This window comes from Danaus plexippus, chromosome 12 (assembly GCF_018135715.1).
Source record: "Danaus plexippus chromosome 12, MEX_DaPlex, whole genome shotgun sequence".
NCBI classification, from domain to species: Eukaryota; Metazoa; Arthropoda; class Insecta; order Lepidoptera; family Nymphalidae; genus Danaus; species Danaus plexippus.
This window is the reverse complement of record NC_083545.1, coordinates 4,164,086-4,181,036: the sequence shown is the minus strand read 5'-3', so window position 1 is coordinate 4,181,036 and position 16,951 is coordinate 4,164,086. Positions and strand designations below refer to the sequence as shown.

Genomic DNA, 16,951 nt, shown 5'->3' with positions numbered 1-16,951 from the left:
GCAGCGAACCCATTTATCCACACAGCTACAGTATCAATGGAACCGACGTCGGACGTGGGCGAGAATTTGAACGCGAACGTTTAATCGGAAATGCAAAATATTATCTTGGTACAGTTATGAAACGACACGCGTACAAAGAATTCAGGTCACGGACGATCCTCTTACTAGACGCTTCAATGCACTTGCACGCGCGTTCTATCATACAAACCATTTTATATATATATATGGAGAAGTGAAAATGATAATATTTACCTCTAGATGTCGAGAGATCGAATTCCCATAAGCGCACTAGTTGGTTCTTTCCTAATCCGGGTTCTAGATGATCAGGCACTGTGTATTCTTCTTCGAAGGATCCACCAGGTAAATAGGGGCTTATTTTTGGCGGTGTCTCGTCCCAAATATTTTCCCAATCGATGCCTTCGAAAAATGGATGTTTACGAATGCTTTCATATGTGAAACCTTCGTCGCTCGCTCCGAGCCTCTTATTGTGATCCAAAACTAACAATTTTTCTACTAAATCCTTGGCATCCGCTGGGAAACCTTCAGGGAATTCGTAATCCATTTTCAATATTTTCTGAAATGTAAGGAATTCTGTGGACGCTCTGAAAGGAGGTAGGCCGGATATCATCTGGTATATGATGCAACCCAGAGCCCAGAGATCGGAAGAGCGCGTGTCGACACGGTTCTGCAATAGATCTGGACTGACGTACTGAGCGGTTCCGACGAAACTTATCTTCCTGGAACGATCTGTCGACGTTGAGTTTTGTTCGTCTTCCGGCACAGTTGGTGTCGACGATCTAATCTTTTGTGGGTCAAGTATTTTCACCGTACCGAAGTCAGCGATTTGCAGGTGCATGTTCTCATCCAGTAGAATATTCTCGGGCTTCAGGTCCCGGTGTATGATCCCTACGGCGTGCATTTTCTCTAACGCCATCAATAATTCGGCGGCGTAAAATTTGGCTACATTTAGTTCGAACGAACCGACCTTATTTATATAATGTAACAATTCGCCGTTCTTGGCGTATGATAATACAAAATATAATCTTTCCTCGTCTTGAAATGTGCAGTAAAGTTTCACGAACCCATGCGGTACGCCGAACAGCATATTCAAAGCATCTTTTTCACGTTTTATGTACTGAACTTTTTGATGTCGCACGATGTGACTTTTCTCACAAACTTTAACTGGAAAGGACAAAAATATTTTAGATTAATCAATACACGGCTTATAACATATAATAATTAGTTAAAATATTGGACATATGTAGTAATCCGATAATAAATTTAGGTGAATAACTTACTTGCATATTCTTTTCCGGTATGTATGTCTTTGGCTAAGAAGACAGTGCTGTAGCAGCCATCGCCTATGAGTTTTCCAAATATATAGTCCTTCGCGGTTCGTTTTGAATGCTTGTAAGACTGATTTGATGAATGAGTGGACGTGGGCGTCGGCACAGGGGCTGAGGCAGCCTGTGATGCTTGCATTTTGACTGGTGAGTCAATCACGCACTCTGTAGTAGCTATGGGCGCCCTAACCTCACTCCCGGGTACACCGTTTGGCTGCAACAATAAAACACATTTATAATACCATAACAAAAATATCTATCATCTTTATATACAAATATATTGAACCATGGCACACTATGAGTGCTGTCAAACTATTGTAGATACATAACAATAAACAAAACAAATATACGTCACAATGACGAAACACGAAAACGACAAAGTAATATAATCTCGTTAGAAATAAGTTTTCTTTTAATTGTTTTAATAATTTTCTACTAAGAAAAAATAGCAAACACGAACAATATTACAGTTCCGTTATAATACCGCATCTAAAACACATAAAACACTCGAATATCGACGAAAATTATTGTGCGAATATAATCCTTGCAATCAGACGCTATAGCACATTGAGAGCTGGGTTTAACTAAATGTCTGATGTATTCGAAACGCCGCCACGTTCATTGGCCTTACCAACGGTTCGATGATCCAATTTCTAAAGTTTGCTGCCCAAGTTTTTTTGTTCATTTTCTTACGTAGGCGTCAGGCAAAAAACGCGCCTGCCATTCAGTGCCGCCAGGATAAACAAAAACTCTACTATTAAAAATTACTATTGAATTATATTTAAACCAACGCTGCTAATTGAATATAACGTAATTTTTTTATCAATGAATATTTATGTACAGAAATTTCCATTGTTTCATATTAAGCAAAACGCATGAATTATATCAAACTGAAAAACTAAAAAAAAAATCCACAGCTAAATATTCGCAAATGTGCCATTTAGTTTCGCACGTGAGTCACTGAAATAAGTTAGTTGGTCCAAGTAGACAAGTGGGTCTCGCATTCCGAGGCGGCGGTATACAGTGTACATATAGAGGCAACGGTACTCCGAGCGCATTCCCACCGCAACGCATTCCGCGGCCCGCGCGCTCCACCGTACCGAGCCTCTCCCCACCAGACCTACTACGTCGATGACCGCATACAAACACATTCATCAGACAATTCTCTCTTTTACATGCCATGTGCTTAATGCACACATTACAAATCCATTCTTACTTTTACAAGACGATATCATTGGAATATTCTAACGTTTCCTTTGAACCGTTTATATCTAGGGTTGATAATTATTTTTTTAAACATATATCGTTTTACAATATATATTTTTATTATCGTTATCAAAACAAGCAATTGGTGTTTGATATTCGGTTTGTTTAACTTGCTGAGAAGTCATAATAAAACATGTCCACGCAGTGGCTGAATGTATCGTCTCAAAACAAAAACTTATCTATATTATTCATGCCAAGTTGTAAGCAATAACATAATTTCGAGTTATCAATGTTTGTTTGTACAAAAAAAAAACTTCTCTTTTACCTTAAAATAAATGACATTCAAATAATCGTATTCTTCTTCTCGTTTCATCACTACCAACAAATACCTAATTAAAATTGTAAATTTATTTTATCTAAATTATTCTTTTACATTTAAAACCACTCACCCCCAAGAGAAAACATGTTTAATTAGTATTTAGACTACACATTCCTAAATCTATATTATCTTAAACCGTCAACCTGGGTATTAATAATACGCGCCTAAATATTTCATAATACATTGACATAAAACTGTTTCATTCATAATTTTTAAACGAGAAATATATAAATACAATTAAAGACGCCAAAAAGGATGCGCAATAATTATCACGCACAAGATAAATGTTTATTTGATCGTCAAAATGCTTTCCACGCCTTATCTGATATTAATATAAACATAACAAATTGTATCATTATTTTAATAAACATCAATTATACCGATGAGTAGAAGAATGCACTTCACAGTTCACTCAAATCGAAATAGTACATGACATTTATAGTGGGCCGTTACAAACATAGTGATGAATGCGGATCGTGAATCGTTTGTAGTGAGTGAGTGGTAAACAAGGTGGTCACGCTGACGACGCGTGAACAAACAAGTGTCCTGTCAGTGCCGCGCCCGCCGTTTACCGTCCACCGTCCGCCGCCACTGTTACCATCATATCGATCATACGCGACTGGCGGCTTGTGCCAGCAAATGCTCTCATGCTGCGATTTATAGATGCAACGAGCGAAAGTACGTAGTGCAGCGAAAGTTTTTGAACGTTTATGAAAAATATACCGATCTACGGTTGAACTCTTCTAAAAAAAAACTCTGACAACAGGATAATGTATTCAGTTAATGATGTAGCCAAAATCGATTTTTTAGGACTGTGAATCTAATTGAAATCAATACAGGAATGTAAATGTTTAGATTTTTACATAGTTTATTTCATTATGGGTAATATGTAAATTGTTATTGATATTTATGCTCGCATAATTAAACGATAAATAACAAACTGGTTGAGCCGTTGACCTTACCTTTGATTTCGGCGAGGGTTGTTTCCCGCGCTTGGTGGAGCTCACGCCAAGCAGTTTAAGAATTCTGTTTGCTGCTTCGAGAAGTGTAGCACTACCCCTCGATCCCCTTTTAACTCTAATGGTCAATCCGCTCATTTCTAAACTTCCCATACGTTGTATCACACTTCTATATTAACGTCCAAAATTGTAAAAACCACGACCACAGTTCATGTAGTTCGTTTATTATATTTAGAGATCACTTTTAATTAAGTATTTCACGAAATATTTTGTATATTTTTTCTAAGGAATGCAAAACAAATTGTAATTACAACTATTATAACGATATTTTTGTTAGATATTACTTAACAAGGCGCTCGTGAACACTACCGAACGACTCGACGGCGCGTTGCAGACTAAAGTAGTAACAAACACAGCGCTAGACGCGAGCGGCAAGCGAGGCATTGACTACGTCCTCCGCTCAGTAGACGGAATAATCGCACGGCCGCGGTACGTACGGCGCTTGTTGGTATAATGTGATGCCCTCCCCCCTGCTCTCTTCCGCCGACTGTCACCCTGCCCTGAGTTTCGTACCGTACAAGCCTATCTATACAAACTGCATAATACACATAGCTTTCCTTTCCTCCCACTATTACTACAGCGTTCGTGTCACTAAAACAGTTTTTACAACAATACAACTTATAAATTATATCGAAATATTATTAAATAATAATTAATGATGACGTCAATCAATTATAAGGTACATATTGGGAATACACCGGTAGTTGGGGGACACAGAATTATTTAAACATAATAAGTGCATTTTAAAGACAAATCGTTTTCTGTTTATTTTTTTAAGGCACGCAAAGCCCACGTGTCTATGTTTTGAAAATTAGAAAGAGGAACGCGTCGGTGTGGCATTGTATGTCATGAGGGGTGGCTTGGCGGGTAGGGGGTTTGCGTCAGGGACGGGGGGTAGAATTCGAGCGCGGAACTCGGGTACAAAATCAATAATACTTAGATGCAGTAAAAGCGCCGTAAAAGATTTCCACCCACGTGTACAACTTGTGGTTTGCCATTTATTACAGAATCCAGATCCATTCTGCTGACATTTAGACATTGTAAAAATATGACAGTGTTAAAAATCATAAGCATATTCGAGGAATCTTAATTGTTTTCATTAATTAGCAGACAAGTTCATTATTTAAGGATAAATAAACGATGTTTGATGACGCTTTGTTGGGTTCTTGGAATGTCTATCGATTAATTGAATTAGTTTACTATCCGTTAAAATTAAATATTCTTGTTGTAACTAATTGCAATGCCATTTAATGAACTTAAATTTATTCTATCTATAGAAACAGACATCAGATCCACTCTAAATGCCATATATTAATTTATAACATAAAACAAAATAAATTTTCCTATTTTTCCGGATTCTTCAGTAGTACTTGATTATTTAAATATTATTTATAAAAACGGGAAGCCGCATTTATATCAAATAGCACACATGCTATCGTTGCCATTAAAAAAAAAGTGAACCGCGCACAAAAAAGGTTTAATATATGTACAGTGTTGTATGTTCGAATGGCCTGCACAGAACACAGCTGTTAACGGCATGGCACGTGCTGTATATTTTTCTTTTGTGAACGCAACTGCAACTTGCAGTACGTAGTTGAGTTCTCTACCATCATCAAAAACAACAAAAAATATATCATAGCTTTTAACTTTTTAAATACGCTATTTATTATTTATAAATAAATCCATCCAAGTTCATTAGCGTTAACATTACGTTCAAAAAAGTATTAGTTCGAAGTATAGGGTATATATTTGTCTTCGTTTCATTGTCGGCAAATAAAACTAAAATTCTCGGTAAATTCATTGTAATACTTTAACCAAAAGCTATTATAGAATGATTCTAAGAATTCCATTAAGAAAATGTGTTATTCGTAAATTATATCTGTCCTTCGGATAATAATGGCGGCTTGTCATTGTCAAATCCTAGTTTTTTTTTTATTTACTTCACTACCTGAGCCATAGACAATAATATATTTAAATGAAACAATAGAAGAACCATTCAACTAATCCTCCTTTCATAAATTCACCGGTGCATTGTTAAGTAACATTTTGAAACCAGGTAAGATATTTCGATCTCTGTGAATAGCCTAGTTCATGAACGTTAAGATAGTTCGTTATATACAAAAAGCCAGGTGGGTCGAGTGTTTTTTTGCCAGTCGAGACAGCTCAAACACCCCCGAGACTCGGTTCGAAAACAAAATAAAAACTTCGTGCAATGAACTCGCCACCTGGCACTATATGATAGAATGATCAAAATATACCCATGTATGTATGGCTGCATTTTTTTTTTTATAAAAACGATTGATATAGAACAGATATCGATGCGTGACAGTTGTTATCATTGATAACTTCATATTTGAGATTATATTTTTCAGGTGTGTCACGAAGAGGGTAGGTCAGTTTTATTTAATATACATATAAAAAAAACATCTTGTTTTTTCTTAGTGACCTTTAACCTAGCGCCGTGTTAACATTCTTTAAGAACATGTCATTTATATCATTGATCTAACTACCAACAAATAATGCTCTGATATATTTAGTTATAAAATCACAACTTAAAATTATATATGTAATTATAAATAATTAGGTACTCCAACAATGTAAGTGCAAACTTCTAACGTATAGTAACACAAAATTGCTTTTCACACGTGCCGTTCTGTGTAACTAATATTACGCTATTTTATAATTCAGAGAACGATTTCATTTACATCAGTCGTCCGAACACTATGAAACCCAACATAACAATAACTTTTCTCAGATAATTATTTTAGTTTAAATCTTATTCCACGTTCAGAAATTATCAATTTTCATTCTCAAGTGGATCAATGATTATTATTATTTATAATAAATTTGAATATCATTTTCATAATTCTCGGAGCGTAATGAATTAATTAGAGTAATATTTGTATTGAGATTTATTTGAGTAATTTCTAATGTATATAAAGTGAGCTTATTACGTGGAAGAATTACTTTGTATTTTATAAGATTACTGACCCAGACACGTGTCAATACGGAAATAAAATATACTTTGAGAACGTGTCGTTTTAACTGAGAATCACTGATATAATCGCACGTCCAAACCGTATGGGATACATTATTACATAAAATATATCTCATATATGTAATCTTTTATATTAAATGATATGAAATTGTTTATTATAACGAGATAACATTTCAACAACATGGCGATGTGAATCCGTACGAATGTTTGTTTGCTGTCAATCGTTTAAACTTGACCGTTACAAGTATTCATTATAAACAATAAAACCTTAGTATTTGATGCGCGTTAAGTACTTCATGAACAAAAAATTTTCTATGCAATATTTATATATGTACATGATATATTATTGTATGTTGTACATACGTTCGTAATTTTTTCATAATAAAAATATTTCAGATTAGATCAGTTTGAATTTATAGAACATTGTTTACTTATCTTAAAAACTATAAAGTAAAATATTCAATTAATTATTTATATATGTTATAGGTTATTAATTATTATAGAATATCTGTCATTTACTTATCACTAAAAATGTCGGCTTTGATAAGATTTATTTATAATTGTAAATACATATGATAAAGGATAAATATGTTTTCAAATAGTTGTAGTTACGCCGGAACTAGTTAAGCCATATATTTTGTAAGTCAGTATAAAACGTTTGTAATGCACGTGTTATTATATACATTAAAACTCTTTTACAATAAGAATATGTATTATATAAGATAACAAGCTGCTTTACATTAGCTAAATAAAATTAAAATGCCTACATTCGCTTAACGACAACATTCATTGCACTTGCAATAAAGTATTACTTTACATACTGACACGCTTATTGTTAATTCCTACGGTCACATAACGCAATGTGGCACGTGTAAATAATGTAGGTATTAGGAACATCTTTATTATAAAATAAAAATATAATATTTATTGATTATTACGTAATATTGTCATTCAATCACAGTAGCTACTTAATAAGCAAGCAAATAAATAAAGCTTTAAGAACTCCTTGCTGTTTTCCTGTTCAGTCAATAAATTTTGCATTAAAAACTCCTTGTTTTTTTTAATACCTAGTATTTAATAACGATTCTAAGTTGTATGAACTTCATTGGTGTACCGGATGTTTAGTGTGTGTATAGTGTCCGCATTGTAATGGCAACATTGAGGCGCTAAGCAAGGTTATCGACGCGAATGTCTTGGTGCGCGACCTTGGCTCGGTCCTTTGACCCAGCACGCAGTTCGCGAACCACCTGCCCGAGTGCCTCCCGCCACGCACATGGCGAATTCAAACAACCAACGGTCGGGGTGCATGTTCGATAATTAAACAATTATACAGACGTTATCGAACGATTTCAGAATATGTAATGAGCGTTATCTTAAGTTACGACATATTATTTTGTAATATACGTTTTTTCCTATGCTCCGATGAGATAAGCTCCGCCAATTAACTTTTGCAATACAATTTATAAATGAAAATTCATACGTTTTAAATGTTAATTGACAGAGATAAGTAATTGGTAACAAGTACGTTTTGATACATATTATATTATGTACCCATAAAGTGCGGCAGCGCGAGACGGTCATTGTCCTGAAGGTAGACAAACAAGTTGAAACAACGTCATATAAATATAGACTATTAAAAAATAATTTAAACTACTTGAGCCCTAATAATAGATATTGTAAACAGTACAACCAAAAAAAAAACACGAGGGCATAAAGGAATAACTTTTCCTAAAAATAAACATAGGTATAGCATAAAGGCATAAACTAAATTACAAGTATACTCATACAACGTTGAAGTTATAAGGACGACGATATCTTCAAAAAAAATACTCTTAATTTAAAAATTTATATGTAATTAAAAGATCAAATTGATGTTTAATAAAACGTAAGGAGTATTTCATTACAATATAATCTAGTAATATGATCTTATTGAGGTTAACTTAAATTTCCTCCCACCTATAAGGGCTTCCTTCCGGCTGCTTGGCTTACAAACTAAACTATTCCATAGCAATAGGGACATACGTCAGTAGACAGTTACAATTTAACAAACCTTTTTAATATTTATAATCAATGTTATACCCGATTTGTATTCAACATTGATACGTAACATGTATTTAATATGTGTATATTTTTCATAGAAATACAAACATAACTAAAACGAACGTGACCAATTTAAAAAAGATGATCGCATGCAACAGAATTGTAACAGATTAAAGTCCGATTTAGTGCTACGGTAACAAACAAATTATGAAATAAAAATAAACATTCATAATATCAAAAATAAGTTACGAAAACATCATCTTTTAAGAAAATAAATAATGTGTCCACAAGTATGGCTGACGCGAACATAAATCTTCCATTCAACAACATTCAGAGTTAACGAAGAAAAAAGTTTTTATATATAGATGAGTGTGTCCCGTATTAACATAGATCTATTATAGTTAAAGTTAAAAATAAGGTAAGCATTCAAATACGGCGACGGTTGGTGGTAGCTATAGACGCCGCCGCACGCAAGACGTGGCTGGTATTCCAGCGACTGGAAATTGGAATGCCTTCTACTTACATACTTTTATTCACTTCCCGCGCGTCTAGACACCGACTTACCAGGGATCACTGTGAAAACCAGACGTATTACATTAACATCAAGATTGCTTTTACAATCAGAACAGTCAAACTTTAACCCGTATAAAAACGGCTCGCTGCTATCCTCGGAAAGTGCATTGATCTCGTGGCGTCCTTCTGCGGTACAAAAATCGTTTCTCGTTATATACTCGTCCCTTTCTTGGAGCTGGTAGCGACATGCGTGCAAGGAGGACGCTAAAAAACGTAGTAGGCAGGATGCGCGTAGCAAGCTGCGGGCAATACACCCAAGCGAGCGCATTGAACGTGGCTTGGTAATGTGGAAGTACCACGGCGCTCGTTTTGGCGCCAACCGTACAGGGAATAGGGAGCGCTTCCGTAAATAAAACTCCATACACACATCTATGACGCACTGATAAGCGGATGTGACACAGCGTTACGTATACGAGACATAGTTTTTTTTTTCATTAATAAAACGTCAACGGACTGTGATTTAGTCTTGTCGGCATGTGTTATCAGTTTTGGAATACGATATAATTATGTAGTGATACCAATTCAACAATATAAAATGGCACATCAAAATGGCGGCGACCACGTGCTCGCAGCGAATATTAGCAAAAGGGCACACCATGCCAGTTGCCACTGTGTTCAATCTGTATATTTTAAAAACGTCAAAGCAGTTGTTTATTATCCATAGTTATATTATAATAAACACTTAAAAGTTTAAATGTTTATAAGCGATAATATACAAACGTTACAAAATATGGAATCTGTTATCTTAGCTGTGTCTTTATTATATTTTTACTATATATGTAATTGAGAAAAAATAGATTTTAAAAACGCTTGTAAGATATTATGAAAATTTTAAGAATTATAAAAGGAAGAGGCTTATATTAATTTTTGATATTAGTTTCATATTTTATCATTATCGCGATTGCAAATTCCAAGAAGGACGAAGTCCCTCAGCAAAAACAGTTCGCTTTATTTTGATTGGATCGGCCGCAGACCGTTACGACGGTTATTTTTTAAATAAACTTTTGAAAACGTAAAACTTGTGAGAAAAAAAAACATTTAAATTATTAATCTTTGAAAATCATATCCATGGTTTTAATGAATATGAAAGAAAAGGAAACTTAATAAATAATTACCAAATTAAAGAACAGCAGAGAGACCTTGATACTGGTTGCAATAACTCTGCAACTTGATTTATAAAAGAATATAATTATATTTTGATATAATTGATAGTTAACCTTATATGTGAAAATATTATGTGCATAATATCTTTGTTCAAATTATGTCATAGAGAACATGAAGCTGAAACACTCGCCAGTGAATCAAGCTATGGGAATGCGCGTCTGATGGCACGCCGCCGTTCGCGAACTGCATTCCTTACATTCCATGTATCGACGGCCATTTTGTATCCACAAAATGTTTGTTATTTATCACACGAAGATTTTAGTCTCTACGTTTCCCGTTTATTCTAAAACTATATCAAAATAAACAATTATTTCAAATGGAACGTAAAATTAATTTATGTGAGTAACGTCTTTAAGTATATCAAACTCAATATTTACCGTGTTCGGTATTAGAAAGTGAGTAATAAAGCAAAACAAACAAGCGTGACTCCGGACTGTAGCCTCTTACTATAATGTGAATCACGCTCCGAGATGACTTTCCGTTACATCTCATACCTACTTTACGGACCACGCTTTGCTAAATTAATTTAATCTTTAAGAGAAAATAAACATTGCTTCCGGGTATATAAATTATTATATATAAAAAAAGTCACAAAACTTTTTGCTTTGATTCGTGTTTATCTATCTTGATCTATCTTGATTATCTGTGGGACTTGTAATATAAACTATATAAATATATAACAAAGCATTCTTAATAACAAATAAAAAGCAAGGACAAGACGATGGAGTATTTGCGGTTAGGTTGTAGACCCAGTCATTCACCCGTAGACGTGTCTGATAACTTTATTATACACCATATTAAGATAATTGTAACTTGTGAACTTTGAATGGCCTCCTTTAAGATTTAAACATTGTTCACGTAAAGACAATGTGCTATTTCAAGGACTTGCAATTATATAAATACAGTATTAGGCAAAATTATTAAATGAAAATTCTTGAAAATGAGGCTTTTGAAGATTATGCGGTGTATAAATAACTGATGCGACCATACCTCTGGAAGCACGATTTTCTCTGATTAATTTTGGCATAAATAATTAATTTTTTAATAACAATGTTTCTTTACATCTTTGTAAATATTTGCTTATAAATGGCATGTACAAAATCACAATAAAAAATTAAGTTTAATAAGTTTTCAAAAATTCCATTAATTTAATATTAATTATTGTAACGATTAATTCATGTTTGTCGGCATTCATAAACGAACTGGCAACTAAAGTAAAAAAAAAAAAGAAAAGAAAAAAAAAAAAAACAAATGTTGACATTTTAAACGAATTCAGCTCACGTTGATCGTGTACAAACTTTTGCTGTAAAGCATTGTTTTTAAACACATGATACTAATTGCTGAACATAAATCTCGATACAGGAAACCGTAAGAGGTGTAGCGTGGGTGGTCCTCTGACTCACGACTTCACTCATTGTCCGATACCATATACGAATAGCCCAATTTCAAGTCGCTCAGTGCAATTCTTTTACGAATTTGAACCAACCCTTTGTATTCAACGCGAATTCTAGTATATAAGTAGATAAATTACAAGGAGAGTATTTATAGTAAAGTAGTTTGATGTGAATCCAAGCGAATAACTAATTATGCATACAAATAAATACTTTTTTCTTGTTATTAATTAGTATAATAATTATATTTATGAATTAATTATTAATTGTTTTCCACAAAATTCCTTTACCATCCAGTGAGAGTCAAATCAAAATCCGGCTAGTCAAGGTTATTTGATGTTTATGTCGTGACATTCATAAAATCCTTTTTGTTACAATTGAAACTTATAGATTTTTGTGAATAACATATTAAATTGCATTTAAATTGTTTTCGTTAAGATATTGTGTAAACAATAATTTATTTAATGACACACAAATATAAATTAAATAGTCGAATCCATTTTCATAAAGCAGATACGTCATAACCAAATTTGGAAAGATATCTTAAAAGGATAAACTAAAAGATATTTACGACCTAACAATAAGATGATATTTAAAACAAACATTTGTTAATGTATCTATTTCGGGACTAATTATTTTGTTTACTTAGGAACAAGGAGATAAGAATAACTAAAAATATTATATTAACTATTGTGAAACACCTAAAGCGTTTCGTATAGTTCGTTTGTGTTCTAATACAAAGGCATATTCCTAGTAAGCTGTCAGATATTATTTGGGCTTGTTCCACAGATTAAAATATTACGTTATAAAAAGTTATCTTGTTTTTTAAATATATTTAAAAGAATATTTCTGTAATGTTTTGTATGAAATCACAGAAACTTAATTTATCAACACTCAATGGTCTACGTCTGACCCGTTAGATAAATATCTCGTGTGAGCTGATAAGGCGATTAGAAAAAATGTATGGAAAACATCTATGTTTGGATACAGATTTAATATGGGCTACATTGTAATTTTATAAACAGCATGGCGTCCTGTTGATTGTATGTGTTCTTAATTTCTCTAATCCAATTTACAATATAGCTAGAGAGTCTTTCGAAATAAATAAAAAAATGTTAATAATTTTATAAATCTAAACATTAATGTAGAGTTAAATAGTTAAAGTTGAGATACTTTTATATAATTAGATTTAAATGCAAATAGAATTATACATTAATTGAAACGAGCAGGATTTGAACCTGAAACCTCAGCAATATAAAATTCGAGTCGTTTGCAGCAAAGCGGTTTCTCACAGTAAATACTTCTTTACCTGCGTCTTCTTGTTTCTAACATGCTCCCATACTTCGCGAATCATCTGCACCAAGCTTTATACATGGGCTTTTATCTTACCTCTAAGATAAAATGTAAACATCATATATTATTTTGCAGCAATCACCTGCTATGCACACATTTTGAGGGTAGATTCTAGATTAATATTTAACAATTATACAAGTAAAAATATTAAATAATTTAATATTTTTTGCGTTTTATTCCTTTTGGTAAATGTGTTTTTGATTTGGAAGACTGGTGATGTATTTGTACTTTTATTGAAAACTTTAACATTTCAAAAGCGACTCCTAATTTGCTTTACATATAAGACATACATCAGATTTTTTTTCCATTAAATTAAAAAAGATTTTTCTTCTCAAAAACATTGATTCTAAACCTAGTCCAGAACACTTCAGGTAGACAGGTGTTAGAGCGAATGTATAGAAATATACGTCATTGTTTACAATGAACTTTTATCGGCCAACGAAACAATGCTTTCAAAGATACAAAAATATGTCGAGAGATCCCGAGACGGTCATAGATATTCTCATTTCTCGAAATAAACTGTTATTATCCGTAGCTAACTTATCGTTATTCGTGTACGATAATGTCTTTCAATTAAGATTTTTCTCAAACTAAAATATAAATTTAGAGAACTACACGCAAAAACTGGCCGGTAAAAGTATTTATTTTATATTTAGAATACATAGTGCTATATAATATTATATGTTTTAAAATCAAAATTTATATTCTATAAAAAAAAAATTACAAAAAATAAATGAAGTTCGGACGTATGATTTTCTGATCTTCACGAAAAAATACAAATCTGATTTATATCAGAGTGACAAAAATCTATATCAGTTATTTATTGAAGTAACAGTTAAGTCAATGACGATGAAGCTATTTGCAACAACTAATTCCTAAATAGACGTTTAATATGAACATTATTTTAAAATATAATACTCTTACAACCCAAGGGCACGATGGCCAATGACCATGTAATTTCGACATAGTACAAAGAATCACTGCTACATACAGTTCTGAGAAACACCAGGTCACAAAAGGCAATACGTCGGCCCCGGCTCGATTGTGTCTGTCTAAATTTAAATTCGTCTTTGAGCGCCAGACATACGTTAAAAGATCACGTGGGGAGTTTCACATTAATGTTATATTACATTATCATTATAACTGTGTACTGTGTCTATTAAAAGTGATATTAGTAGATTATAACGTCGATTAGTTTTTCATTAAATCTGAATTTTCACGAAACATCTGCAACAAAGCTTTGTTCGAATGATAATTATAATATTATATAGATTATTTAAGAAAATAAATATGGGTCTGTGTGAGAAATATAGTATAGTAAATAAATTCTCACGATAAAATCTGGTTAATCAAGAATTAGTCATAGGAGGTATTTAAGGCAGCCATGAGGTGTTCAGTGACTATAATGCGAACAGGATACGATAAGTTCCGTGCAATTGAACTCATTGAACAATATTTACTAATAGATTTATTGCTTGTAATAATAGTGATTTATGTATAACAATGTTATAATTTGTCCAGTGAACTAGACATAGACAAAATTGATACGATCACAGACTATAACAAACTAGAGCGAAGAAAAAAAAACTAAACCAATTCATTTTTTTTTTACTAACAGGCCATGTACTCCTACATAGTACTTACTATTATAACAGTACCTCATAACGGTACAAATCGTACTGTTGAAATAATCTCTTAATAGAACGGATAAAAATTAAATCTAAATTAATAATAAATAAAACCATTGAAATCATTATATTTTTTTTATTATAGCCACAGTTTAATAGAAATTCTACAAGAATTGCAAGGTTATGAGTTCCACGGCTATTTTTACTTTAAGAGGCATAACTCACATTTTACACGTGGAATACCTATTTTATTTATAACACAATAACAAGGAAATATATTTACAAATAATATATTTTTGCAATTAAATTATACTTAACACGGTTCATATATGTATGTATGTGATATATATTTTCATAATCTCATACTTTATTTCGTAATTTTTGCCTATATATATACAGAACCGGCTGTATTAAAATAAATATTGATCCGCATTTATAAATACACCTATATAGAATCTAGATAAGCCGGTTTTATTTAAATTAGGCTAGCAACAATCTGTATTAACGTATAAAGGCATTTTGTGTTGTGTAGATCGTATTGTGTCGACACTGGCCAGACGGTATTGAATTACTATATAGACTATAAAAGCTTTTATTTATTAAAAAAAAAAAACAAGTCGACCATAGAGGTCGAATACGCCGCGGTCGCCTCGCCGTCTGCTCAGGCTGGGGCACCGGTGAACATCCGGGTTTATCAATTCATTTAAATACTATGCATTTAAACCGCTACATAACAATCTACCAGATAAAGTAGACGAGTCGACTCAGACGACCGTACTTCGTTACTTTCACTCGGTGTTCACATAAACATAATGTAGAAACGGGTTTCACACTCACGCCGCCGTGAGAATACATCATCAAGCAACAACCAGCCACCAGCATAGCGGGAGGTTCGAATTATTTTAATTAACCAACATGCCTATATGTGCTAATACGACCAGAATGATCACCATCGTAGGGGATGCGGCTGGTTTCATTTTATGTTCCAATCCAAATACATAACACAAGCAATAAAAATTTATATACATACAGAAATTCATAACTCTAGTAACCATTTAAATTTAAGGTTACAATAGTTAATCGGTTTTACGGCTTACAATAAAACTTGTACGTTTTACAATATCCAATGTGTAAAATAGTAAAATCGCAGCACGTGTAAGACGATAACAGTAAAAGGCAAAGCGAGTACACACGATTATGCACGGCTACTAAAATCTACGGCACTAATTTGTTGCATAACAACCAATACTAGTTTCCTATAATATTGTAATAGTAGGTACATATATAAGCAGTAGTACGTTGTACTTGCACGTGGTGTACGCTACAATGCGTTCGGCGGCATTAGTCCCTTATCGATGTGAAACAATATTGGTTAGCACGAAAAACCAATAAAATTTTCCATTATCGTGTTGAAGTCCAACGAAAACAAACACGACAGCACTGTTACGGCGGCACGTGGACGTTACGGGGTCATATAATGTACCGGCGGCCAGTGTTGCAATGTATCAATAATGAATTGCTTAATAGAAAAATTATTATTGAAAACACTGTACAGAGACGTTACATAACCATAATACAACTGTCTTTATCACGTATTTATAATATAATATGTATTTGATTAAGATTTTTCTGATTTACTTGTTCGCCGGTCCCCTATTCGTCTACCCGCATTGCAGAGGAAAACAGAATATGACATTTTAGATTAGGTACAATTGTGTGGGGGTCAAACCCCAGGGGATTAAAATTCAATAAATTACTGGAATCGAATCAGTCTGGCGATATAATTTAAAAGTTATTTAATATGATCAGTCTTCAGTCATTTAACAACTTTCTAATTACAAATCGTCTAGAATTTCT

General features: G+C 33.2%; 1 protein-coding gene across 3 annotated transcripts in view; it reads right to left on the bottom strand.

Annotated features, from left to right (window-relative positions):
- The window catches only part of LOC116772250 (3-phosphoinositide-dependent protein kinase 1), a 47,441-nt gene that overhangs the window by 2,650 nt on the left and 27,840 nt on the right, over positions 1-16,951 (bottom strand). The window contains exons 1-3 of one of the 3 annotated variants that reach the window (XM_032664347.2): positions 3,891-4,313; positions 1,299-1,557; positions 253-1,182 (exon numbers count right to left, since the gene is read on the bottom strand). In XM_032664347.2, coding sequence (XP_032520238.1) covers positions 253-1,182; positions 1,299-1,557; positions 3,891-4,040 — 1,339 coding nt within the window. In that variant the 5' untranslated portion in view covers positions 4,041-4,313. Of the gene's footprint in view, positions 1-252; positions 1,183-1,298; positions 1,558-1,974; positions 2,044-3,890; positions 4,314-16,951 lie in introns of those variants that run through there. The other 2 variants (XM_061522170.1, XM_032664348.2) reach the window with 2 other exon arrangements.